Source organism: Pseudonaja textilis, chromosome 1, assembly GCF_049901715.1.
Source record: "Pseudonaja textilis isolate UNSWEBS1 chromosome 1, rPseTex1.2, whole genome shotgun sequence".
NCBI lineage: Eukaryota > Metazoa > Chordata > Lepidosauria > Squamata > Elapidae > Pseudonaja > Pseudonaja textilis.
Genome location: NC_141990.1, coordinates 226,846,888 through 226,873,395, shown reverse-complemented (window position 1 = coordinate 226,873,395; position 26,508 = coordinate 226,846,888). Strand labels below are relative to the sequence as shown.

The 26,508-nt window shown below is 41.6% G+C and overlaps 1 protein-coding gene across 1 annotated transcript; it reads right to left on the bottom strand.

Annotated features, from left to right (window-relative positions):
• Positions 1–742: 742 nt before the first annotated feature.
• TMEM132A (transmembrane protein 132A) lies at positions 743–25,787 on the bottom strand. The gene is made up of 11 exons (XM_026720130.2): positions 25,466–25,787; positions 12,334–12,548; positions 11,208–11,426; positions 9,241–9,641; positions 8,631–8,780; positions 5,831–6,023; positions 5,603–5,746; positions 4,440–4,645; positions 3,917–4,190; positions 3,166–3,357; positions 743–2,708 (listed from the first exon to the last, which is right to left on the bottom strand). Exons 1-11 carry the CDS (start codon positions 25,533–25,535, stop codon positions 1,524–1,526), a joined length of 3,249 nt encoding a protein of 1,082 aa, XP_026575915.1. The 5' UTR covers positions 25,536–25,787; the 3' UTR covers positions 743–1,523.
• Between the last annotated feature and the right edge of the window lie 721 nt (positions 25,788–26,508).

Below are 26,508 nucleotides of genomic sequence, written 5' to 3'. Positions count from 1 at the left end.
TCGTGAGAACCGGTTATAAATCATTTTTTTCCAATGCTATTGTGCAAGCAGTTCCTCAACTTTCGACCACAATTTAGCCCAACATTTATGTTGCTAAGTGAGAAATCTGTTAAGTGAATTTTGCCCCATTTTACAACTTTTCTTGCCACATTTGTTGAGTGAATCACTGCAGTTGTTAAGTTAGGAACATGGTGGTTAAGTGAACCTGGTTTCCTCACTGACTGCTTGTCAGAAGGTTGCAAAGGGGGATCACATGACCCCAGGACACTGCAAATGTCATAAATGTGAGTCAGTTGTCAAGCATCCAAGCGTGAGTTTGGGGAATGCTGCAATGGTCATGTGTGTGAAAAACAGTCCTAAGCCACTTTTTTCAGTGCAGAGTTTCAGAAGTTACAATGTTGTAACTTCAAACGGTCATTAAGTGAACTGTTGTAAGTCAAGGATTACCTGTACATTGAAAGGGTAGCTAAATGAATGGCTGTAAGTCAAGAATTACCCATATTTGTAGTTTAAACTACCTTCTCGTAAAGAAAGTTTAACTAAAATTATGCCGAAAGCTATTCAGAGGATCTGCATTGCAACAGTGATGACACACTGGCCTTAGGCTAGGATCAAGTCCACAATTATTCGGAATGAAAAGAACTGTCAGGTGTCTGGATTTAATCCCCGCAGCAGAGATGACTACTACTCTATTACCAAGGAAACGCAAATAAACCAGACTGCACAAAAAAGACACACCTTTCATGTTTAGTTATTATTTATTTTACTTTTTTTTTTTAACAATGTAAGAATTAAAAATCTTCCATAAATAAAGGACTTGCCTGACAGCCTCCCAATAGTACGGTATAAAATATGAGCGATTGTACAAAACTTTTAAGGACATCAGGCAAACAACCAGGGTGGAAAAGGCCCAGCTGGTGCTCCCTGGAGCTCTGTCCTTGCCCAGAGGGATCAGGGGATGGGGGGGGGGATGGGGGGGAATAGGGGCAGAGCCCCAGGCTCAGACCACAGGAAGGACGGAAAGACACTTGTCGTTCATACCATCACAATGGACACACACTGGCAATGGGGGTCAACGTAACATGTGAGGTCTTGGATCAGCCCCCTAGATCACCTCCACAGTACATCTCAGCCAGCCTACCTCTCACCTGCAGCTACTTTCCAGTCTGCAAACTCCTCATCCTCACCTCCTAAGGGGGTAAAGGGAGGAGCAATGAGCACAGATGGGCAGTCTTCCCAGGAGGAATGTGCTAGTTCTGCTGAGAGAATAACAGGTGGAGAGGATGCCTCTAACCAGAATGAAGAGGATAGCGCAGCCAAGGAAGTAAATCTGCAACACAGAGAGCAACAGAAATATCTCTGGCTCATTTTCTCCTCACAAACTAGTCCAAGGCTGGGTGTCCTGTGGTGGAGAGCCCTTATTTAAAAAGAAGCAGGTAGAGAGTTCAGCTGACTGATCCTAGGAGAGCACCTAAGGGGGTGACCATCTTATTGGTTTGCCCACATGAACGGGCCAGGGCAGATCAGGAGCTACCTCGAATCCTTTCCATGTAGCTGCGCAGCTCATCTGGGTCACGCAGCCCCATGTCCTCACACACCCAACGAATGTCATCTTCGCTGGCTACCAGGATGGACTGAACTACTGGTCCAGAAGCAGGGGGGCTGGGAGCAGAGTTGGACGGGGAAGCAAAGGTCACAAATTCTACACGCTTCCGCCGACCCCCCGCATCCCTGCCCTCTTTCTTCCTGGACAAAGTGCTGCTAAGCACTGGGTTCCCTTGTGCAGTCAGGCCCAAATTATTAGCAGAGACCCCCATTTCTGGTTCTGGTAGTGGAACTGGGGCCTCTGGGGCCAAAGCCTCCAAAGTTCCATCTGGTCCTGCACAGCAAGGGTACCCATCATTGGGTACCGAAGGGCCCCGAGGCTGGTCTTTGCAGGGTTGCTTGCACAGATCCAGCTGCCGACTAAGATCCTCCTGATCGGTGCCTAGCCAGACCCAATTGTGAGGCTGCTGGGCAGAAGAGGCTGGGCCAGATCCAGCATCAGGAGGCTCCTTGCGCTGATAACGGAGGACAAAGATGACACAGTTGACGAGGAAGATAAAGATGGCAAGGCAGAACACACCCAGGAGGACGTACATTCCAATCTCTAGATCTGTCACCCTTGAAGGTGCTTTCACCATCTCATCTTCCTCCACTTCTTCCACTTGTTCAATATCCTCATAGGAGCTAATACCAGCTCCCTCAAATTTGGTCATCGGCGGCCCTCGTGCTACTGGGCCACGCCTCCTTGAACCTCTGCCATTCTCTGTGATGGCTGCAACAGTCACTGCTTCACCTGACATGGCACCTTCTGCTCGCTGAAAGGGGCCCTTACCATGTTGATGAAGATCTTCTTGCTGTGGGCTCTTAGTGGTCAGGAGGTGCCAACCAAAGTTCACTTCCAGCCACGCTGTCCCCTGGGAAAGGGGAGCCTTATGCTTCCCCTTGCGGCAAGAGTCTGGGGAATGTAGGCTGAGCTGCAGGAGGGATCCCTGGCCTGGGCCTTCCGCAATGATCATTGGGTAAGTATGTTCCTCTTCCAGCCGCACAGATATTACTCCAGGATTCAAAGAAGAAAGCAAGAGAGATGCATCCCGCCAGCCATAAAGCTCTACTGGAGCCAAAGTGTGATCACTGAATACCAACCAAATGCTCAGAACTGCTTCCTGCAGAAAAAGAAAGAAAGAAAGAAAACTGGGCTCTCAAGTTGCCTTAAAATGGTAATGGTGGGTTGGGCAAGTTGGCAAACAAAGGCATCATTATCCACATTGGTAGCAGATGTAAATCACACCACCCAACTCGATGAAACAGCTTCCCCTTTACCAAATTTCTATCCCTCTTCTTTGACTACTATACATCATGGCAAAAAACCCTTGCTGTACATTGATCCCCTGTCATGACACCCAAATAAAACAGATTTTGCAAATCTTTGAGAGAACAAGACACACAGATTCCATATTTGAAGATAATTACAACATGACATTTCTATCAAGTCTAACTTTAGCTTAAGTGAGCCATGGAAGGACACATATGCACCCTCAAAATGCAGTTTAGTGCTTCTGTAACACAGAAGGATAGAAAATTAAATTCATAATACTATGAATGGCTAGAAAAACTCCCTACCTGTTTTGGGGAATGCAGAGCAGAAAATCCTTGGCACATCACAGTGAAAACATTCAGATGTCCTGGTTCTGCAAACAGTGTGAGTGATAGACCTGATACCAGCTGGGTTTGCAACTCTGAAATTGAGACTTTCTCTTCTGACACCACCAAAGTCTGTTCCCCCAGGATAGAATCAGAAACAGGAGAACGCACCTGAAAAAAAATAGGGAATATATTGTTATTTCATAAGAAGACTTTGCATAGATACTGTATCCATTTTGATGCTTCTTCTCATTTATTGCAACATTAAGTCATGGTTAATGGAATGATTAATTTGCCAGCCAAGTGACCAAATAGGGAGAGTGAGTTTCCCTCAATAACTGACAGATAGATATAGACAATGGATGGATGGATGATTGGATGGGTTGGTGCAGGGAGGGAGGGAGGGAGGGAGGGAGGGAGGGAAAGAGAGGGAGAGGGAGAGGGAGAGGGAGAGAGAGAGAGAGAGAGAGATGCTTACAATGTACAGTATGTTTCATAGATTGCTTGTAAAGCTATCACATCCCTCTTCTTAGTCACTTTCTTCATACGCACACTCATCATATTATCCCACCATTTCCCCAAACTGGAGACAAAAGTAACATCCACAGCATGTGCACAGCTCATCCCTTTGAACAACTATCATCATGCTCCAAGCAAGCTTCTCATCTCATTCCAACCCATCTCAGCAAGGTATCATTCGCCCCCCATTTTTTCCTCACATGTTCCTTACCTCCACAGAGGTCATTCCTACTTCACGGCCAATCACCACCTTTCCACCTTCCATTGTTGCTATTCGAGGGTCTTGGATTCTAGCATGCTTCTGCACCAGATGGGAAACATCCAGCAGCCAATCAGAGCTTGGCATATAGGTCAAGTGACGTCCACCATCTAGAGGGTGAGCCACAAAATGGGTGAGGAAACGGACCCCAGCACGCTGGTATTGCAACCGACAGCCACGTGCTCTCCTCTCAGCTTCTTCTCCACCCTCTTCTGGTTCTGCTGGACTGTTCACAGAAGAAATGCAAGAACTTAGCACATTTACAAAGCATAAGGCAGCTTTCCTCAATTTAATATCCTCTGGATGATTTGGGGTCACAGCTCCCAATATTCTATATCAGCATTGGCCTTGGTGATAGGGAATATAGAAACCATATTACAACTCTAAAACAGGCATCTACAGGGAAACTAAGTTGAAGAAGGATGCCACACCTTCAAACCATGGTTAGTGGCTCTCTTGGAATCATGACACTTACCTCTCAGACACTGGACCAGGTACCCTCCAGCCTCGTATTTGTTCCAAAGAGGTATCGGTCAGCTCAATACGCAAAGGCAAAAGTGGAGCCCAGACAGTAAAGAGTAATGATGCATGCAGACGACGGTGCCAGAAATCCACCCTTACACCCCGTGCTCCCCGGCTCTCTTTTCCTCCTACATAGACAGCATCACATACATCTGATACCTAGAGGTGAATTAGAAAACACATTCAGGTCCACAGATGTGCATCCAAAGGCCTACGGAAGTGTTAGAAGAAAGCAAGAATGTCCACAGTGATTCCTTAACTCAGTATGGATTTATTTCTTTTGTCTTCCTCTAGAACAATTCAAGATGGAACCATAGCTGGAAATTGTTGTGAGTTCTTATAATCTATCAGTCGGAGACTGAAGCCTTTTGGGTGCTATAGAGAAATGGGTTGTAAATACCAAAGGAAATAAGGGAAGTCATACACTATCATTGGATATACTGGTATAATTATTTTTCTTGAGTTTCAACATTGCTCTGCTTCATTCTAGCTTCCCATAGAAATGGCACGTGCATGAAAACATGGAAGAAGAACATTGGACAAAGACAATGCTGTGGCCACTGATGGAGACCACTAGAAGGGAGCACGAGTTTGCTGGATCAGTGGAATGCCAGGTCTTAAAATGTATGGGGAGAAAGAGTAAAATTAAGATGAAGTGTTATCAAGAGGAACCTATGTGGATTAGGAACCAAGATTTCAAAGCATTCCAGGTAGTAATGCAGGGTCTATTTTTTTCCATAAATACAGTAGACAATTGGAAATATAAAGTAACACAAACAGGCTGTCTGATTTGGAATGGGAACTCTGGCTAAGTTTGTACTTGATTACTAACCTCTTCTCTCTGTTGTACAATATAAGAAGTCATAAACTAATTGAATTGTCTGAATTTGCTAACATCCAAAACTTCAAATATTAACTAAGGTTAAAATTCAGCCTACCTTGTGAGAATACAACCCCTAAAATTTTTAACTGATGTTATTAAGCATGTTTTGTAACTCTGAGTCTGAGTCTGACTCTCATCTGAGAAATAATTTGGCAATTAGAGAAGAAGACTGCAGTCTTAATAAATGTTGCTGATTTGATCCAGAAGCTTTTATGGCGGTATTTGTTTCTCACCTGTAGGACCTGCTTTTTAGAGGATTCACATCCCATCTGCTGTGTTACTTCCGATACAGCACCTCCTGTTTCAACCACAACCAGTCTCACAGGCACAGACTGGGGGATTCCTGTGAGGAGTGCAGTGTTCACAATTTCCTGCTCCTGGAGAGAGTCAAGGGAATTGTGTAAGGATCCAGCTACAAGTTATCCATGAGAAAAAAAAAACCACCAAGTTTCAGGCCTTACCTTTACTAGTGGAACCAAAGCTCGCACATCTCTCTCCGATACTTGGATCTCCCACACCATCTTGTCCTTCTCAGCCTCAGGATCCTGGCCAGGGTACTCCACTTGCCAGGTAACAGGGCGTGTAGCGGCCAGAGCACCTGTACCATTCTCCACAAGAAAATCCAAATATAGGAACTCTGCAGAATCTGCTGCCCTAAATGGAGAGGTTAGAAGTCAACACTTAAGAGATCATAGAACCCAGGGAAAACTGAGGAGATGACAGAACATCTGGAACAATAATATGTCCACCTCACTTATCTTGATCATCATGGAGCTGAAAAAGTTGAATAGCATTCTCTGGTTCAAAAAACTGACCCATTCAAACTTTCAAAAGATATTTCTCATATTGCTGACAAGAAAAAAATGAAAAATTTGTGGCAGCTGAACATCTGCTTCTACATAAAGAGCACAATATTCAGTTTAAAGGCACAAAAGTACAAGCAGTCTTGTCAAATCATCAAGTATGTCTACTTAGAAAAGCTATTGAAATGTATAAACTTTCCAATAACTTGAACAAGAAGGTTAACAAAGCCTGGTTTCCAGCTTTACATCATACCAAAAAAAAACTGCTCTTAATTAACCAACAGCAGATAAACTTTAGGACAATCTAATCTGAAATATAATAAACAGCAGCATGTTTCAAAGACCAACAAAAAAAAATGACTTCCTCTGGAACTTCCTCAGGTCAGACAAATTCATCTGAATAAAAGCCCAATCAGAAACTGGCTTTCCAGAATACCAGTGACGTAGTCCAGTTACAAATTAGTTCTAGCGCACACACAAGAATTCAGTCAGTTTGAGGAGCCAAGAAGTGTAGTGGTATAAAAGATCAGTTTCATCTCTGAGCTGTAGCTACTGGTGAAACATCAGGATACCAAATAATTAGCCCCTAGCCTATTAACCAGAAACTCAGCACTATTAAATCAGTTTCTGATACCTTTTCTGCTCTGGAGCATGATCAAAGCAAAGAAATATACAGTAGATGTTGCTTGAAATGCCTCCAAGATGTACGCCCAACCAACTAATCTTGTCCTACTTTTCCATAGTACGATTCAAGGATGGCACCAGAATCACACAAATGCCTCTAATAAGCATTGGGGAAATGGATATTTTCTTCCAAGTCTTTCTTATTTCCTGCCTTGGGTACGAGCAATCTGTGTCCTATGGATTGCATGAGCCTCCTCCATTTTATGACTCTGAGAAGCCACGATTTTCAGCAGAAAAATTTAAAAATTTAAAAATTTCACCTCCCCACTTTCTACAAAAGACTTAAGGGATGAAATATTTCAGCTGCATACCTGGGCCAATTCTTCTTTGTTTATCAAAAATTAAATGTTGAGATAGTATAAGGCAGATATTTGGCCAGAAGTTTGAGTACTAATTGAAATGATAATAATAATGATTTTCATAACTGAGGTTGCACTTTTTATCTCAAATGCAAGTTCCTTGTAAAATAGATCTCTGGTTTTGCTTTGTTTTGAACCTTACTCTTAGGTACTGTTTTTGAGCTCATTCTTTTTTGGAAGTGGCACAGGATGCTGGTGCTACCACTGGCTCCTGTGTTGAATTTCCCCCTCACTCTGAAGCCTCCCAGGTTGTCTTCACTTCCCAGTTGATAAAAGCCTGATGAGAGAAGAACCTCCAGAATATCTTTTCCTGAAATTTGGTGGAAGTATGAGAAGCCAGGGAGGTTATAGACCTCTGGAGAGGCAAGTGTACAACGAAAGAGGGGACAGTCTCTCTCATGATGTACCTCTTTATCATTATCAAGAACATGACATGCTAGGCCTGAGTATTTCTCTTAAAAGCTCAACTCCTTGAGAAGAATTTTTCAAGCAAATTCTCTCAACTGATATTAACAAATGCAAAATGGTGCTGGGGGTGGGGGAGGCAGGATGCTAGATCAAATATGATTGGCTGGATTTGGAGGAAGAACTATCTCCTCATTCCCCCTCCCTTCATGATTATGCTTATCCAGAAAAAAATCAGAGGGGAAGAACTTTGAGGCTATCCAGCTGGAATCAATACTGTAGAGGGGAACAACAGGCAAGGGTTCTTTTGTTGAGATCCAAGGAATGAATATCTCAACTATACGCACTCCTTGGATTTCTGTCTAAGCTTCCTTAGCTCTTTTTGGATTCTTGGCCAGCCAGACTATTCAGTATCTGAAAATCAGACTTGCCTGAATAATACAAGGAGTAAGGTAAGTCTAATTTAGCAGAGAAAATTAATACGCTGAGGCACTTACAGAACTATGCAAACAATCTGAATAGCTCTTAAAGACATAGCACAGCATACTAGGTGTAGGCCTTTATTTCTAGGGCATCTCAGTTCTGTTAACAATGTCTGCTCAACAAGAGTTTAGTCCTTGTGATGGTGAAGAAGGAAACAGCAGACAAACATTTGCTGGAAGGAGAACCTGTCCCTTCTATCACTAACATGGAATTTTATGCAAACTGAAACAGTTATGTTATTATATAAATTAAGGAAACAATGAACTTTGCCCAGACTAAATGATGCAGTATTCAAAAAATGAATTGTTCTTTTACAAAGAATGGGGAGAGACAAGAGTAGATGGAGTCCTAGTTCAGTACTTTCTTCATAGGTACAGTATATGTAGATAAGGGCAAGGTTTTCCTTTCAAAAGAAAAACACCCAATGCATTACAGTACAAACCGTTCAGAGGTGCTACCTGATGCCTCATCCCAAGGCGAACCAAGCAATTCTGTAGAAGAAAATATGAGCCTGAAAGGCTACCTACTTCCAGTCTAACCCACTGCCAGAAGAACGACGACAAGTGATCAAAGCAGTGTGGTGTTTGGCACTCTTGAACTTGTCCAGCTTGGCCATCCAAGCCTCTGGTTTGGTGGGGCGAGCAGCCAGAACCTGTAATCCTTTCTTTACCTTGATTCTGAAAGGAAGCACAAATTTTAAAAAAAGATGCATAGACAGAGAAGCAAAGACAGCCTCAGTGGTAAGGTTAGGGTGAGCAAAGAGAAGTCTTTGAAGGATAAGGACCTTTGGAAGAGATGAAAGCCTGCATCAGAGAACCCAGAGAGTAAATTGGCATCAAGAAATCCATAGGCTGTGGTAAATCTCAGCTCTGTCATCAACTAATTAGGCAATCCACTCTCTCACATCTTCAATCTCATCTACAGGAGTTTGCTGAATAATAGAGAAGCCCAGAGTGACTGTCTATTTCCCAACTAAGAAATGTCTGCAATGAACTTGAAACAGTTAAAAACAATCTGATATTTAATTGTTCACAATTATGATTATTTATCAAGACTGTGTTTACTTTGACTGAAAAGTTCTCGAATTCAAAATCCTTTGTCTGTCATTCAGGTAAGTGCATAGCAACCCTCACTCACCGGAGAGTTAGCAGATCAGCTGTGAAGTTCTGTTGCAGAAGGAGAGTGGCAGTGAAAAGCTGTCCTGGGCGCAGGGCTGTGTCAGGAACTCGGACCATCACATTGTTATCCAGCCACACTTCCTGCCGCCGTGGAGGGCTCATCACTCTGATATCCACAGGGCCCACATAATGAAGCTGCTCCTTGGAGCTTTCTGTACCCAGATGCGGCCTCTGCTGGGTTCGCACATGGGGACAATCTCTCTGCACCTTTCCAGGGAGAGTGGCCTCCAGCCTATAATACAACTCTGCCCTTAGAGTTGGGGTGACTGAATCCTCTGATTTGCGATGAAGAGTGCCAAGTGGAGGAGAGAACCAGCGAGGAGGGAGTTCTAGTTCCACCACACACATGCCCAGTGGGGCCTAGATAGGAAAAGAGAGAAACTCGCATGCCATTGACTCATTGTAAAGCCCACCCTCAAGCTATGCAAACCTTATACTGTGCAATGACCTGGTTTATTTTGCCTAATTCCACCTACTCTAATAAGCAACAGGTCCCTGAGAAACTAGAGCCAATGTCCCTCTCTCTCACACACACATATCCTTCTCACATTTACACTAATGAGTGCAATAGCTGGATCAAACTTGAAACCTTATAGTGTTGGTACCTTAGTACTCAACTGCTTTGAAACTCACTGAATTTGGTCCTCAACATATTTTGATGCAAAAATTTTGTCCCGGAACTCATCATTTGTTTAGCACTTAACCCACAAGATAGAACTTGTCACTGTTGGCTGCCTTGTGACTCACTACATTATTTCTTATGGGGAAAATTTGTTTGGTACTCATTGTTTGTTTGGTACTCATCATGCCTCCCCAAACCAATTAACAATGAGTACTAAGATTTCATTGCAAATACATGATATATGTGCCCTACCACTTAGTTATGGTCCCTGCCCCAATTATCTGCTACTTTTAGATACTTTTCTGAAAGCACTTATCTTATACTTTAGTGACAATTCTCTCTCTCTCTTCTCCTATCTTTCTAGGGAATCAGGTGATCCTTCAGAGGGATCACTTCCACATTTTGGAGTACAAGTAATCCTCAACTTACAACCTCAATTCTGACCACAACTTCTATAATTAAGCAATGTAGTTGTTAAATAAGGTATGCCTGATTTTATGATCTTTCTTTGCTGCAGTTAAGTGATGCCAGCATCTCCCACTGACTTTGTTTGTTGGAAACTTCCTGAGAAAATTGCAGATAGTGACCACATGATCTCAGGATGCTGCAACATAAATGCCAGGTGCCAAAAGCTTCATGGCATTTGTTGGTGAGGGGTGGGAGCATTTATATTTGAGAAGAGAAAGCAATGCTCCAGACCAATCAGATGCTTTGCATCCTACTTCTGCTTTAAGAAATGTTTACAAGAAGAATGCTATTATTTAATATTTATATACTTTTTAATATTTAATACTTAAATATCAACCTTTTCTACTCTGGAATCATGGATTCCGGGGATTAATTGCATGGCTCTTAGATCATACCAGAGGCTTGTTGAATTCAATCATTATATAGATGATCCACGATGATCCATATATCATCATATATTGTCCATGATCTCTTAGAACCTCCAAGCAACTTGCACCACATAACTTCACCTCACTTCCATATATTCACTTCTACAGTCTCCAACAGAATGCAGCCAAACAGCCACCGCAGAACTTTACTTTCCAAGCCATACAAGAGCCATATACAAATTAAGTATACAAAATCCACAATTTTTTAAAATATAAACATATATACTGCGCCTACTGCACAGATGTGGTATTCAACAAGTTCTGACCAATTTTGGAGAACCAATAGCGAAAATTTTGAGTAGTTTGGAGAACCGGAAAATGCTACCTCTGACTGGAGATTTTACAGTATCCTTTCCCTGCCACGCCCACAGAACCGGTAGTAAAAATATTTGAATCCCACCACTGTACCTGAAGGTGGCAGGCCCGATGCACAACCTGGGCCTGATGGAAGACATGCAGGCTGACACAAGGCAGGGGTTGTCGTTTTGACATCCAATCCTGCCCTTGGAGGTGGAAAAGAACACGAGCATAAGGCTCATAAGGAGATACTGTGCCTTCAATGGATACAGCACGGATGTCCCAGGTAGTAGAAACATCTGTGGACTGGGAATTATCTGCTGGAACTTCCTGGAAGGAAAAAAGAATCTGAATTCAGGATAAAATCTCACTAAACAATCCCAGGGAAGAACGGAACTTGGCAATGTGCCATTTCTTACACTGGGAATCTTCAGTGTGGTACCCATAGATAGCAAACCTGGTACCTATCATGTTTCCTGCCCCATTTTAAAACAAAAAAACAAACCATATAAATAGTAAACTAGTTACAGAGCAAAGTGGCAGCCGCTAGCATCATTCTAATTTACAAGCATGATTCTGGATCCCATGTGGATACTATAAGCATTTTTAGAAAAGAAATACAATAGGTGACTGGAAAACTTTATGTTGTTAAAAGAAAAGTTTATTTTAGAAAATATAAAACTGAACAGAAGTAATTAGCAATAGCAGTTTGATCTTTATACCACCCCATAGTGCTTTACAGCACTCTCTAAGTAATCTGTCAGCATATTGCTCCCATCTGGGTCCCCATTTTACTGACCTGGGGAGGATGGAAGGCTGAGTTCACCTTAACCCCTAAGCCCTATCTGGATTGAACTCCAGACTGTGGAAAGAGTTAGCCTGAAATACTGCATTCTAACCACTACGCCACCATTGGGAACATACTATAGGTGTCTATTCCTAACCACGGGGGCATCAAAATGTCAAAATATTACATTGTGACATCACATAAGCCCCACCAAATATATACTTCTGTTGTAAATCACATTTTGACATTTCCCCCCTTACCTCTACCTCCTCCTGTGGGTGGGATCCTGAGAGAGGGTGTAACAAAACACGAAGTCAATGGTTTGGTTCACACAACAGACTTTTATATGAGTTTCCATTATACATTCTTAAAGTTCCAAATATGACTTAAGGATTGTGGTTTCCGTTTTACATTGAAACATCTTTGTAAACAATTATAAGGCAAATTTACCTGCTGGGCAGTGAAAGGAAGGTAGGTAGCCTGGATACTGGGTTTTCCTGCAAGTCGATGATGAAGGAAGAGGAATGTCTCTGAGTGAGAGCTGAAGGAAGCATTTCCTGGTGAGTAACGGTCAGTACGCTGAAGACGGAAATACTCTGAGCCATTGAGTACTTTTAATTCAGCTGGCAAATACACCATGTCAGGAGGATCCGATTCACAATCCGCTGCAAACAGGAGAACTATGTCCATCAACATCAGAGAGGTAACTTCCTCACTCCATAGACACTTACATTTGAGACCCCATTCCCATTCCCGATCCTTCTATGAGATGGAGGGAAACCCTAAGTAAAAGAATGGAATGTATTGTGTTCAAGTAATTTTGACAAAACTAGGAACTCACGACTTGGATCAGAGATAATCAGTTGGTCCCCAGATGAACCATCTCTGGCTCCAATTATTCTAAAGTTATTATGCTAAAAATAATAATTCACCTGTATAACAATTTCTATTGGTATTGTTCAGAGCACTTTCAAACAACAAAGTAGGGCTTCAAGGATAGGACTACCATATCTCGCTGCAGTAATCTGACAAAGAAATGTGGACCACTCTGTTTTCTGCAATTTAGTACAGGCTGGATTCTTGCAGCCCAAATACAATACTCTTCTGTAAACAACCATCTAAAGGTGTAGATTAATCCCTCATCATAAAAAGTTATTTATATGGTTGTTAAGAGTCAACCCTGGGTCAGTGACACATAATAATTCAATGCAATTAATCTCCCATAACTGGTGACCTTATCAGAATAAATTGTGATTGTGACCAACAAGTGTTTTATATACATCACACATGTAACCTCTATAACCATGGACATTCAACTCTTGATGTAGAGTGTGGCCTCAATCTGATCTCAATCTTGGAGATGAGAGTTACATTTTAATGGACAACCTCTTCTACTTCATAATCAATCTAAGCAGAACATCCATTAAATATGAAGTCCAGATTTTCTGAGATTTCTGCCTAGTGATCAGTTCTTACAAGTAAATAGTTGCATCCATTACACTCTGCTTATAAATCCAGAATGATAGATTAGACAGACAGACAGACAGAAGATCGATAGATTGATTCTGGTATATACCAAAATGATGTGTATGTGTATGTGTAAACGTGTGTATATCTACCTTATTCTGATATACATATATAGAAATAAATATTTCCTGGTATGTAAGACTTAGTACACTGAAGACAAAATATTCTGAACAATTGAGTACTTTTAATTCAGTTGGTGAATCTGACAAATGACTGATGACTTCTCCTATTGGCTTAATTCAGTACCATGGAGAGTACAATGTTGTAACTGTATTGTGTCGTCGTCATCATCATCATGTTTTGCTATTGATGATCTTTGTATTAGAATTTCTATCCTATGTTTTAATACCTTCATGATTTTAAAAAACTAGATAATATTTTGTTATATTTAAAAATGGTTTATCCATGCTTTGGATTCTGCTATCAGTGAAAAATAGGTTAAATATTTTGTGAATAAATATATACTTAAATTAATAAGAAAAATAAAAATGAATGAAATTATTGTTACTGTTGAGATTTCATATAATATTTTAAGATATATTTACTCTATTTTATTTCCTATATATTATCTCAAACTTTCATAGAAGCAAAATATATTGAGAGTGGTCTCATGTTGACTTTTTAGTGAGCTTTTCTTGTTCTTTTAACATAGGTCTGTAGTTCTGCAAATTTTGAAGTTCCCTCAAATTTTTCACTAACTCTTAGGAATTGCATTATTTTGATTAACTAAAGGATTTTCCTTCTGAATATTGAAGTTGGTAATATACCTATTAAAATTTTATATGAACATGTGTCCTGAGTTCAATCGGACATTTCTCAATTAAGTGCACATTACTCAGGGTATAATGAATTCAGTTTAACCTATTTCACAGAAAGTATCCTCACGATTGTATTATGAAATGAACTACTGTTGTATTCTACAAGAATCTGTAGCACAATTTCACTATGGACTTTTTTGGAAAATGGCTTGAAGATTACTGTGATCAGTTTTTTTTGGAGGCACATTGAATGAACCAAATGATAACACTACACATGCAGCTTTTTAAAAACAAAAATTACTCAGGTGTCAATAATCAGGAATTCAAGGTAACTGACATGGAGATTTCCTTTCATTTTATTTCAAAAACAACAATCCTGCAAGGTATGCTGTGCAGGGAGAGAATAACTGGCTCAAAGTCACCCAGTAACTTTACATGGCTAAGATTAGAATACAACCTGAGTTTTACCAATACTAGCCCTTCAATCACACTAGATGTTAGGTGTCTCGTACATATTCCACTTATAAGTGAAAGTAGGCTATAGAACATGCTTCCTATGTTCTTGTGACATGATGATTGAACTGAGGCCAGATTAAGTCACACTTGGATCAGGCCTACTGAACTAAATGAAATTTGGGTCAATGGGCTGATTTAAGTCCAACTGATTTCCATGAGTTCCATCTAAAAATGGCCAAGTCTGAATCCAACAAAGGAACTGCCCCTGAATTGTGCTACAAGCTATTTTAAATCCTTAGCTCTTTTATAATGGTGTGCTATTTTGTCAAAAGTTGCTTATAGGGAAGTTGACATGTTTTCAGAATGAAGGGTTTTAAAAGATTAAGCAACCCAATAGTACAAGAAAAATCAAATCCTGCTATAAGTAGAGTTATTTGCACTACCTAGGGCCAACAAATCTGCCTTTGTGATACACAGAAAGGCACAGTACGAACATCCTGTCTCTATTTCAGGTGTTTGCATTTTGCTTTTCCCACTTCCTAATATAAATTCAATTCTCATCCTTCTCATAATTCTCTGGATGCCCACAGCTTGATAAAAAGTCAATGCAGGCAACGTCTGATAAGGGAAGGGGATGAAAGCCGAATAGATGAGGAACATCAAGACTGTATATTTCCAAACAATCTTTTCCAGATTTTAGAAGCTGTTCCATAAGAGACAGATGTGTGAGTCTGTTGGAGGTGAGAAAGAAACCTTTGAAACAGCCAGGACCCAAACATGCCCAGTAGCCCACAGCCTGGACTACAGCCAACTAAAGCAGTAGTACAGGAGGCTGGGAAAACATAGATGAAGAACTGCATTTTTACAATATTTTCAGTCATTGTGGAACCCAGTATACTTTTGAGGGGAAGTGGGAATGTCTGAAGAGGGTGTTAAGGAGAAAGGCTCTATTACAAATTCTTTTATTACTTAAATAATAAAACTATTATGGCAATTTAGATTTCAAAAGGGCAGGTGATCTTGACCACCGCAATTTATTGAATCTTTTAGTCCATCCTTTAGATAACCCTGGGTACAGCAACAATTATATCTTGAGATTTAGAGGTAGAGGTTATTCATGGATATTCCGTATGACATGAGAACAGAGTAACAGAATAACAGAATTAGAAGGGACCTAATCCCTCCTCGATCAGGAGACCCTACCATGTCAGACAAATGGCTGTCCAATCTCTTCTTTAAAAACTCCAATGATGAAGCACTCACAACTTCTGAAGGCAACTTCTGTTCCACTGGTTAATTGTTCTCACTGTCAGAAAATTTCTCCTTAGGTCTAGGTTTGATCTCTCTTTGATAAGTTTCCATCCATTGTTTGTTTTGTTTTTTTATTTATTTGTCAAGCAATTATAAGATAACAGGTATAAGTATAAACATAGTTATGAATACATGAAATGGATACATATAAGAAAAAAAACCCAATAGGACAGGGTTGGTGCACTTATGCACGCCCCCTACAGACCTCTTAGAAAAGGGATGAGGTCAATAGTAGACTGTCTCCTACAGTCTAGTAGGCATTGCTTCTTGTCCTGCCTTCAAGTGCTTTGGAGAACAGGTCGACTCCCTCTATTTTGTGGCAGCCCCTTAGATATTGAAAAATTGCTGTCATGTCATCCCTAGTCTTTCTCTTTATTAGACTAGACATGCCAGTTCCTGCAACTGTTCTTCATATCTTTTAGCCTCCAGTTCCCTTGTCATCTTTGTTGCTCTTCTCTGTACTCTTTCTAGAATCTCAACATCTTTTGTATATTGTGGTGACTTGAAAACTGATTGCAGAAAACTGGTTGCAGTATTCCAAGTGTGGTCTTATACCGCATTATAAAGCGGTACTAACACTTCACAGCATTTGTTAATGCAACCCAGGACTTCATTGGCATTTTTTTGTGTGGTACATTGCTGGCTCATATTTAAGTAAGTGTCCACTAGGACTCCTTGATCCCTCTCCCAGAGCAGAACAGAGCACTCTCCCCAAGACCAATTTCAACAGTGCCCTTCACACCTTCACCTCCATCTCTAGTAATTTCCTGATATCTTGAGATAGTTTTCCATGGAAACGATTAGCATCTCCCACCCCCTTTTTTTTGTAACCCACAGAGTTCCCCAAAATTGTTATTAACTGAATTTTGATAGCAAGTAGAGGTATGGTCTCTCACTTTGTTCCAAACAAAATGACTGTCAATGAAGTTTTAAGCATGTTTAGGTTTCATGAATAGCTTACATACAAAACTTAACTCCTGAAAAAAAAGGCATTACCATTAGAAATGTTGTTGTGCCCACTTTGATGATAGCCTTTTGCCACTATTCTGACTACCACAAAAGACTACCAATCAAGATTATCTCTGACTCATTAATAAGTACTATCACACTCATGGATATAGGGAAAGGTCTCCTGAATGTCCTCTTTAAAAACAAAACAATGCAAAATTCTGAAGACACAGTTAATCCTGTTTAGTTTTTTAAATGTTGATATATTTTTATTCTGCTTTTTCATTTTTTAATTGGAATTCTTAATTAATTTTTCATCCAAATTCTTTGCCCTCAATGGATGCTTTGTAGTTATCTAAATTGCTTTGAGAAGACAAGATGGCTTAAAATATTTTATACAAATAGAAAATTGACCTTGACTCATTACTAAATAATAGATGATAAAGACAAAAATAAAAGAAAACTACTGTAGCACTGAGTTTGTGTCATATTGAACCGTTTTACTTTGTAACTTGTATAATCAAAATCAAATGAATTGGGGAAAAATTAAGTGCCAGTCAAAATATGATTATTGATCAGGTTAAAGACTTTCTGAAGATGACTCTGCCAGAGTAAATTCAGTTTTATCAACAATGATTAGCTGTCTCTACTTAAAACCCCCAGATCTGAGCAGACAAGCCTCAGAGTATGACACTTGATAACAATGAGTTTATCAAATGATCTTCCAAATATTTGCAGTTCAAAGCTGCTAGCCCTGGCTTTCCTGTCTATCAGCATGATAATGTACTTTATCCCTTTTCCTCATTTTCTGACCAACACTTCAGTTTCATTTGGCTTTTCTGTTCAAAGCAGCCATTTTATTTCTTCGGAATGTGCAAAGGACTAATAAGAGTTTTTTGGAGGGTTTCTACTCCTTCCCCTCAATCATTTGAAACAGTAATATACAACTAGATTTGAGTTTTGAGTTTTGGCATGTTTCCAGCTTCCAACAATGTTGAAACTGATAAAAACATTGTTTTAATTAACTGAAATCTAATGAAGTGCTCTGCAAATTACTTGTCTGGCAAAAGGTAGCATTTTCCTAACAGTGAAGCAGCCACATGTGGAGAATCTATATATATAAAAGCAAAATACTACTCACGCATCACCACAAAATCTCCAGAACCATAAAGCCTACAAACTTGAAATTTGGCATGTATGTTCCTCTTGGCTTCTAGATGCTCACTAAGAAAGGATTTTACAAAATGACCATCAGAGCATTAGTATTTCATATATTATTATTAACACGCTCTGATGCTAACGAGTTCTACTCCCCCTCCCCATCTGAAATCTGTTCCAATGCAAAACACAAGCAGAGGAGAAGAGTTTCAGTTTCAGAGCTGCAACCAGCTTTAGCAGAACAGTTGAGCTAAGCTACACCCAGGCTCCTTGCTGTCTCCTTCTTGCTCACTCAGAAAATACTGTTTCAGTTTCCAAATAGCTCTCAGCGCTCTCACACACTGACAGGATGCTAGCCAGATGAATACTGATGGATACTGGTAGGGAAAGGCAGAATTTTTTCCCCTTATTTTTCTCCTCCAAAACTAAGCCCAATCACATAGTTTTGTAGCAAAGCACGGGTATCAGAAGTTGTATTCGGCAGGTTCTGACCAGTTCTGGAGAACCAGTAGCAGAAATTTTGAGTAGTTCGGAGAACCAGCAAATACTACCTCTGACTGGCCCCACCCCATTTATTCTCAGCCTCCCAAGTCCCAGTTGATTGGCTGGGTCTTCTTTTGTTGCTCTGCACAAAAGAATGGAGCTGGAAAGCAGGTTAGTGGGGTGGGGAGGGAATGGGGATTTTGCAGTATATCTTTCCCCTGGAGTGGGGTGGGCATGGAGATTTTGCAGTATTCTTCCTCTGCCACACCCACCAAGTTATGCCCACCAAGCCAGGCCATGCCCACAGAACTGGTAGTAAAAATGTTTGAATCCCACCACTGACGAATATCCTACTAGTATGTATATATAGGTACTGTAGATGGCCCATGGAAAAATATTGTCTTTGTTGTCCATTTTATTTGGGTGTCTGGATTTTTAAGGAAGCAAAAAGTTTAGGAATCGCTGACCTAGTGATCTCTGGAATGTTGAAGCTCAAATATCAAACCAAATAAAATCATCTGGATCCTACCTAAAATACTTGATATGATCACTTCTCTCTAGTTCAAAGCTGCTGCCTGGACAGGGATAGTTACAAAGTGATTGATATTTGCAGAACAGCATGATCATCTCCTCCCTGAAGTCCCAAAGCATGCTGATAATTTGGGGTTTGTTGAAATCTATGATTCTATAAAGCATTAGGCTGGGAAAGATTTTGGATAAATTCTAATGGGTGGAGTATGATGTGCTTGACATATTTAATTACAATTTGGCCCTAGGTTGTGTGAGAATAACTACCTTCGCTGCACTATCTTCTCTTCAGCAATCTGCAGTTTGCTGGGCTTCCGATGCTTCCATTACATACAACGAGAAGACATTAGAAAGAAATTCCTAAAACAGGGCTTTTGTGGAGCGGTACTGCTATCACCACTAAGGGATAATATGTGGAGATAATCATTAGGCCCAATTCTCTGTCCACAAATTCATCGGAGAATTTCGAAAGGCAATTGATATTCAACTCTAGCCCAAATGTCGCATTCTAGGAAGCCAAATTGCTCTGCCAAAATTGCACTTCTTTATCACTGATGTTTCTTTCCTTTTGCAAAAATACACAAGATCTTTCTAATTCATTCCCAAAATACAACTGTAAAATGGGGTCATCCAAAAGATAATTCTCTGCCCAAAAAAGTACTGAGCTCCATTGTTGGGTGGAGATGTGGACCTGACCTTCCCTGATTCAAATCCAGCATCCCACTTGGTCCTCCACTGTAAGAATGAAATTACAACATCCTTCAAAGGTCACATTGCAACACTAACTGCAAGCACGAACAATGTATTAGCAGAATCCAGGACCTGGGAATTGAAATGGGCAGAACAAAGAATGCACTGCTTCACTCATCCTCTTGCAAATTCAACAATTAATCAGTGGAACTGGTTGCCTTCAGAAATTATGGGTGCTCCTTCACTGAAGATTTTTAAGAAGAGATTGAACAACTGTTTGTTTGAAATGGAATAGGATCTCCAGCTTGAGCAGGGTGTTGGATTAGAAGACGTCAAAGGTCCCTTCCAACTCTGTTATTCCATGTGTGTTAATTAAAAAAATATATAAAACTAAATGCCATACAAAATAAATGTGGTATTATTACATATCCCATCATATAAAATCTACTGTCACTTCTTGGATTTAAGCACAGAATAATGCATAACCATGACAGTTGTGTCCAGGGGTGGGATTCAAAATTTTTAACAACCGGTTCTGTGGGCGTGGCTTAGTTGGTGGACATGGCTTGGTGGTCATGTTATTGGCTGGGTGTGGCCAACTCAACATCACTCACATCGAGGCATGCATCTCCTTGCCTGGCCTCTCATGACTGTGGGGATGCTGCAACAGTCATGGGAAAAATGGTCAAAAGTCACTTTTTTCAGTGCCATTGTAACTTTGAATGGTCATTCCACACAAGCAAAGTACCAGCAAAGGAGGGGGAAAAAACTCCAAAGAAGTTCCTGAGACAGGAAGTCTAGTTCTGCCAAGAATGTAATAAGGGTTAATGGAGAGGCAGTTTCTGTAAGCAACACCAGAATGTTTCCTTCCTGCCTTCCTTACAGGATTATGCCAGTAATTTCTTCTAACAACCGGTTCTCTGAACTGCTTAGAATGTTAACAACCGGTTCTAGTGAATAGGTGCAAACTGGTAGAATCCCACCCCTGGTTGTGTCCATGGACAAGAACAATTAAAAGGCATTTCTAACCAGGAAAAATCCATCCTTATTATTAAGAATCAGGCAGGTTATAATATGTGAAATATTTATGCTAAACTTCAGATATGATGCAAGTCCAAGTACAAAATTGTAGTCCACAAATGGGTTATTCTCATTACACCACATCACCTCCGTGTTCAAATGAGCTTTATGCCTATTGACCCACTGCAGCTACCATCCCTTGAAAGGGAAAGATACAGACCAATGAAATGTAGACTTACATTTATTTAAAACTACAGTAAAACCTCTGGTTGTAAGCGCTTCAGTTCACAACCAAATTCGGTGATGACCAACATTTTTTATCTCTGGTCACGAACGGGTGCTCGGGTGGTAACCAAACACAGCTGTGGCCATTTGCTTGTCTGTGCCAATTTCCCCTTCCATGCTGTGCCATTTTTTACGCGCATGTAATTCAGGTGACGTCCAAATTGGGTGACGACTGAATTCTCGGAACAGATTACGGTCATTACCTGAGGTTTTACTGTACCTTCCAAACCACTAAATTGGTGTTTTTCTGTTTGCCCAGTTTAGGAGTAGTGTCAGGGTTCCAAATAATGCACCCATAGCAAACAGAACTCTGAGGCAAGTAGGTTGTCAGGGCTCCAACAAATCCACCCTCATTCAAATCAAAGAAAAGAAAATTGATTTATTAGAAGTGGCCATGTTGGCATTTAGCTGGGTGCAGCCAATACTAAATTACATCATACATTTCCTTCTTAACCCTGGTCTTCCCACCACCACCTGGATATGACTTCTCCAATGGGACACATCCATCTCCAAGAATCATCCATCATGCTCTCCAATAACCTTCTTATGCTCCGACAACTTTGGGCTGCTGGGGTGATTATCTAGGCATTTAAGGAATGCCTTGTTTTTCCCCCACTCCCCTTTTCTGGCAGCTAGAAAGACCAAAGGAGAATCTTTTTAGTTGACATAGGTTCCTCAAAGAATAGGTTTATTGGACATATTATATTGGCTCAAGCTGGTGAAAACTGACTCTGAATGTTCCCATAGTTTTCACCTAATTAGGTTTTTCCCCTTCCCCAAACAATCAGTCACATAGTCCAATCAAGGTGACATCCAGTTGCCTAGTAAACTTTACTCCTCTCTCCGGCCACCTGTGGGAATGTCCTTGGTTCCCAGGAGAAAGTATTTTGTTTTGGCTAAAAAAACCCAGCTATCTCTATTCTCCCCTCCCTGTCCCTCAGCTCCAGCGTGGCAACACTTAAGCCTCAAAATGGCCTTGGTTTGGTCAGCTTCAGGGTTGACAAATAAAATAGAATCATAGTGCTGGAACAAGACTGGAGATGTATTCCTACCCACTGCTTGACACAGGACCTATAATGGAAGATATAGCTGCACCATCCATGATACTTGGTCATTTAGCCTTTTTAAAATGCCTTCCACATAAGTGATCTTGCCATCTCCTCAAGCAGTTTGTTCTATTGTTGAACATTTTATATTTTCATAAACGTTTTCCTGACAGTTAGTCAAAGACTACCCTCCCTACAATTTCCAACTATTAGGTTCCCTACTGCTTTCAGGAGAAATAAGAACGTCTGCATGAAGGTCATTGACATATACAGAAACTCAGGTAAAGCAGGTGTGGGTTAGCATCACCTCAACTGGACACCAGTGTTAAAAATCAAATTGAAAAGCCAACCTGAGAATAAGAGGCTTCTTCCAAGGAACTGATTATTAGCCTGATTAAAAAGTCATTAAGGCTGAGATTATCATTGGTGACTACTGTAGCCTTGATATCTATGCATTAGCTTTGAATCAGATGCTCCGTATGTCTTAATGCTAGAGCCTGGGCATTGGTGATGCTTATGGGAATCCCAAGTCATTTGGTTAATCCATGTTAGAAACAAAGTGCCAGATTACCAAATAATAGATCATCTTGAGGGTTTCGTATTCCTGAATGAAAGCTGACAATCCCTCTCTTCTAGCATCCAGCACTGCTATAGATGTGACATCTCAGCTCAAAAAATAGGAAGAACCCCACCCTCATCCCCACCCCAATTTTGAAAGATGAGGCATATCCAAACATTTTTATGCCTTTATTTTCTGAAAACTGGAAACATTACATTATAGATACACTCCTATAGAGCATTTTCAGCTTTCTAAACTGTTGCAGGAGATCTATTCACTAAAATTGTGTGGCTATTAATATAAATTACATCACTACATTTTTGACCATAGAAAACCATGAGTTAAACTGTCTGTCTATATGATCCTATCCTCAATGTATGCCAGATATGCAAGGATAAGAAAGAATCCAGATTTCACTGTACATTGTATATTGTATACAATATACACTGTACATTGAGGTTAGTGGCCAGAGGCACAATGGGAAATTGCTTAGTCCAACAATGAATTTTTCTCGCACACATGCACACACATAAATCTGTATCAACGGTTATAATGCAAGCTCCATAAAACAACATATTTTGCTATCTCCACCTGCTCCTCTGTCTAATGTGAGGCCAGAGCAGCAAACAAATACCCCCTTCCCCTTCTCTGAACTGGAGAACAATCAGTCCATTAAAAGATGCTGAACCCCATGGGTACCCTTTATCAAAGCTCCCTCAGATTCTATGTTACAGGATTTCCTTCTGAAGAAGCAGCAGATGGTTGAGAGATACCATGACATCACTCCCTGCCCTGTTAGGTTCCAGAAAGGGGGGTGACAGGGTAGGAGCAAGGGACTCCTTACCAATCTGGTTTCTTCCTCCCCTGGGCTGTGACCTCTGACACCTCTCCTCCCTTCTATGCTAATAGGTGTTTCTTCATCTATTTTCCCCTCATCAACTTGACATGGTGATCCAACCACAGGCTTCCACTCCATGTTAAGAATAGAGTAGCTCCTCTGCAATAGATTTTGGGTCCATTTCTCACAACATGCCCGTTTTTCTCTCCTCTGTTGGCCATAAGAAAAAACCTTTCAGATGTCATCTTGCACAACACAATTTCCTTTGGTTGAAATAGCTCTCCATTTCACAGTCACAGCAAAGTCAGGTATTACTGGAAAATATATCCTTCAAGGTTTCAGGCAATAATATAACTTTCCTGCTTACCTTATAAGCTTGCTTTTAAGAAGAGAACCAGAAGGATTGATTCAGTACTATAAAATGAACCCAATACCTCTCAGCCCCAAAATGTCTTTAATTCAAACCAACATAGGGTATAATCTATGGCTTGGAACAATGATCTCACATGTGCAAAATGACGCTGAGAATATTACTGGGAAGCATTTCCATATATTTAATTCTTCAGTATTATTGAGGCAAACTATATTTTGATGTAATCCCAATCATTCGTATTAAGGGATCCAGGCTGGCTATATATCTTTTGTTTATATGACTTCAGAGAGGGCTCAGAAATAAATTAAAACTGTCGTGAGAACCCAGGAATGTGGCTTGTTGTCTTTAGGCTCTTATAACAATTTATACCACAAGAGAAACAAATCAGGGGTAGCAAGTATATAAGCTTTTCTTGAGCCTTTGTATCTCCCCTATGTGTGAACTTTAATGCTGATAATCATGTTAGCCAGGGAAGATTCAGGTTGTAGTCTAGTATCTCTGGAGGGTATCTGGCAGGGAAGGAAGGCTGCTTTGCCCAAACCGAAGGGTCTTGTCTTAATTCTTCAAACATAAACATTGATAACTATTTATCCTCACTAGAAAAGCTCTAAATATAAATAAGGAGGATCTGAATTTTTTTTTCTGGATTGCTTTGAAAGAATGCAGGGAGTGAAGTCAGAGAGCAGCAAGTAGGTCAATGATAATATTTGAAGAGTTTTTCTAGCCATATTTCATGAGCTTTCCAGCCAGTTGGAGAGTCGGACGGAGTATTATCAGGGAGCAGTAAGGCACAGCTGTATTTGCTTTTCTAGGGAATTTTATTTCCCGGGGGAAGCCGCGTCCGTTTCCATTCATCGAGACTGGGAGGAGGGAGTCTCTCCTCAGGGATTGACCCTGCCCTGCTGGAAGGGGAGAAGGCGTGGACTACGGAAGCTAATTGAATCATAGAGCTCCCAAACGGCTCCTTTGCCTTTCAAGGTAAATTTAATCCTGTCCTGCAGGTGTGGGGGGGGAGGGGGTTGCATCTCCAAGATCTCAACAGCCCTCTCAGGAAAACCCGCGACTGCAGGTAAAGAAGGTGGCGGAAAGAATTTAAAATCCCGTAGCATTTGGGGATGTCCAGGTTGCGAGAGGGGGAGGTCCAACCTGGGCGGGAGGGACGCCGTGGGGGAAACCTCTGGGCTTTGGCAAACAGTCGGAGGGCACCTTCTTAACGATTCGTTCCTTGGAGTCCGAGAGGGGGAGCCCACGGCGGCGAGCCCCAGCTGCTCGGTTTAAATACACACACACACACACACAGCGGCCGGGTAGAAAGGTTCAGTGTTTCCATGGTGATCACCCGGGAACGCAGGATAGTTTTCCGAAGCCAAAACCAAGAGATTCCCTTACCCAACAAGTCTCAGAGGTGGCCGAAATCCGAAGACCCGAATTGGCCGATTCCCGTCGGAACAACAGACTCCCCGCCCCCCAGACACATACACACTTCTCCTGCCGGAACCCGAACTCAGAGACCCTCCCGGGGAAGGATCAGTTCCCTTAAGGTTAGGACCGAGCTGGGGAACTTTTCCGCCGCCAGCAGCCAGACGAACAACCAGGACTCACCTCTGGGAGCGCTCAGGAAAAGAACCGCGAAGACCAGCCAGAGCTCGGGGGCGGCGCGGCTGGAGCCCATTCTGCCGGACCCGATCCGCTTCTCTCCCTCCGCTCAGATGCCCACTCGCGCCGCTGCAGGACGCAAGTCCATCCCCGCCGGGCCTGAGTGCCCGGCGCGGCTGCAGAACTCGGCTTCGGGCAAGCGCCAGTCGGAGCTGTGGTCCGTGCGCGTCCGCCCCTAGCTGACCCAGTCGCACAACGCAGTCCGGCCGGATAGTTGCTGAAGCTGTAGGTGTTGCTGCCGCCGCCAGGCTACTCAGACAATAGAGATAGGCGAGCGGAGGAGGGGAGCGGAGCACATGGGCTCCGCTCCTGCCTGGATGCCTGCTGGGTCCTAGAACTCTTCTGTCGACAGCCGAGGCGACGCAACCGTCCCGCTAGCTAGCCGCGCCTCCCCGGGACGAAGCCGTCGGCTTGGGCAGAAATTGATCGCGATCGGAGCCAGGCGGAACGGTGGCAGAAAAGGAGAAAGTTAAAAAAAAAAAAAAAAGGAGAGCCGAGTCTATGGAAAATGACTTGTGATAAAAGACCCAACAGACGTCTGGATACTCTCTCTTATGTCCTAAACAGGAGCTTGCAAGAATTGAAATGACTGACAATAACAGTTCCAACGAAGTGATGATGCCCGTCTGTCACAAAGAATCAGAAGTGAGGAATGACGGAATGACAATAACAACAATGGACCCCAAGCTCTCCTTTGCAAAACCGCTGTGTTCCCAAATCGAGAAAGATCAGCCAGCTGATGGGATGTCCCCATTGTCTCCAGTCTTTCTCAAAGTGATGTCTTTTAGATGGGCTGAGACTGCCGTTCCTGGAATTCTTCACTGACATGGATTATGTATTATGAACCTCCATACATCTGGAGGGCATTAAATTAGATAAGATTGGTCTGTAACATCCTAGCAATTCCCAATAATTCATTGGTTTTGCACAAGACACTACATAATAATGTGTGTTAATCTGGTTTTGGTGCAGCAGCTTGTTGTAGGAAG

Bases quoted from the DNA above. Each gene is read 5' to 3' on its own strand.
- TMEM132A (XM_026720130.2), bottom strand. From the start codon at position 25,535: ATGGGCTCCAGCCGCGCCGCCCCCGAGCTCTGGCTGGTCTTCGCGGTT. The intron at 5,747-5,830 runs GTAAGGCCTGAA...GACTCTCTCCAG, and splicing joins CTTTGGTTCCACTAGTAAAG to GAGCAGGAAATTGTGAACAC. The intron at 3,358-3,916 runs GTAAGGAACATG...ATTTTTTTTCAG, and splicing joins TAGGAATGACCTCTGTGGAG to GTGCGTTCTCCTGTTTCTGA.